We start from the raw sequence: 1,015 nt of genomic DNA on the forward strand, positions 1-1,015 counted from the left end.
ATTTTTCTTTGTTTGGGCGCATTGTGCTCTCGGTTTCAATGTTACGTTGAATTGTTTTGTGCTGAGAGTAAATAAAAAGGAATTCATATATATATTCATAATGTTGCACATGGTTCTATTGAAAGTGAAAGTGGTATTTATTTCTGTGCTTCCTTCTGATGGTTATTCTCTTAATTTCTTTTTCTTATTTTTAAGGGGATAATTGTGATTATCTGTTTGTTAATGGGTATTGTGTGCTTGTTTCTTTCATTTGGACACTATCTGAGAGATAGTTGCAGCTTTCTGTTATGTTTAGTTTGCTATTACCCTTTTCGTTTTGTTCTCTTTATGTGCTTTTCTTGATTTCTGTTTTTGTTGCCTCTCTCTGTTTCTTTTGTTTTGTTTAGATCACCAAATTGAGATAGTAACACCAACGGGGAAAAGTAATGATGTCAGTACGCCACGTCCTTTGTATTCTCACTATTGCACTGTGTTGTGTCTGCAGTTATGTGGTAGCTGCTCAAGATGAAGATCTTAAGGCTGTGTCTGCGGATCCTGGTCCTGAGGGTCCACCAGGTCCTGGTGATGGACTTTCTGAAGTTTCTCATTGTCCATCTGATTCACCCCCTGTGAAAGGTGATTCTCAGTGTGCAGAAAGGGGTGGGGGAGGACGTAATGATGATCTTGGTACACCTCCTGGTCTTAAGGAACAGCCACCTGGACAAGTAACTGAAAATACAATGGATGGCCTTCGAGAAGAGGGAAGTGTTAGTAGCGGTACAAAAGTGGAAAGTGCTAAAAGAAACTTGGAAGTGAAAGATGCCCAAGAAGAGAGTTCAGAAGATGAACGTAATCCACGTGCTGGTGCCGTATCACCTGCATCTGGAGTGCCTAGAACTTCTGATCTTGATAACGGAAGTGAAGGAGACAAAGCGTTGGGCCTTAAGGAACAGGAAGGTCAAGGCTCTCCAGTTGCTGTACAAGGCGCACAGGGTCCTCCCGGTGCTGCTGCTCCCTCTCCTGGTCCTACTTCTGA

The 1,015-nt window shown here is 42.3% G+C and overlaps 1 protein-coding gene across 1 annotated transcript; it reads left to right on the forward strand.

The window, feature by feature from the left end:
* Positions 1 to 425: 425 nt before the first annotated feature.
* Positions 426 to 1,013, forward strand: TM35_000511010 (uncharacterized protein; the record flags this gene model as incomplete). The annotated part of the gene is made up of 1 exon (XM_029030596.1): positions 426 to 1,013. A coding segment is annotated over one exon (588 nt), but the record flags the coding sequence as incomplete, so codon positions are not given.
* Positions 1,014 to 1,015: the final 2 nt, after the last annotated feature.

The sequence above is a fragment of the Trypanosoma theileri genome (assembly GCF_002087225.1).
Source record: "Trypanosoma theileri isolate Edinburgh chromosome Unknown TM35_Tth_51_V1, whole genome shotgun sequence".
Lineage (NCBI taxonomy): Eukaryota > Euglenozoa > Kinetoplastea > Trypanosomatida > Trypanosomatidae > Trypanosoma > Trypanosoma theileri.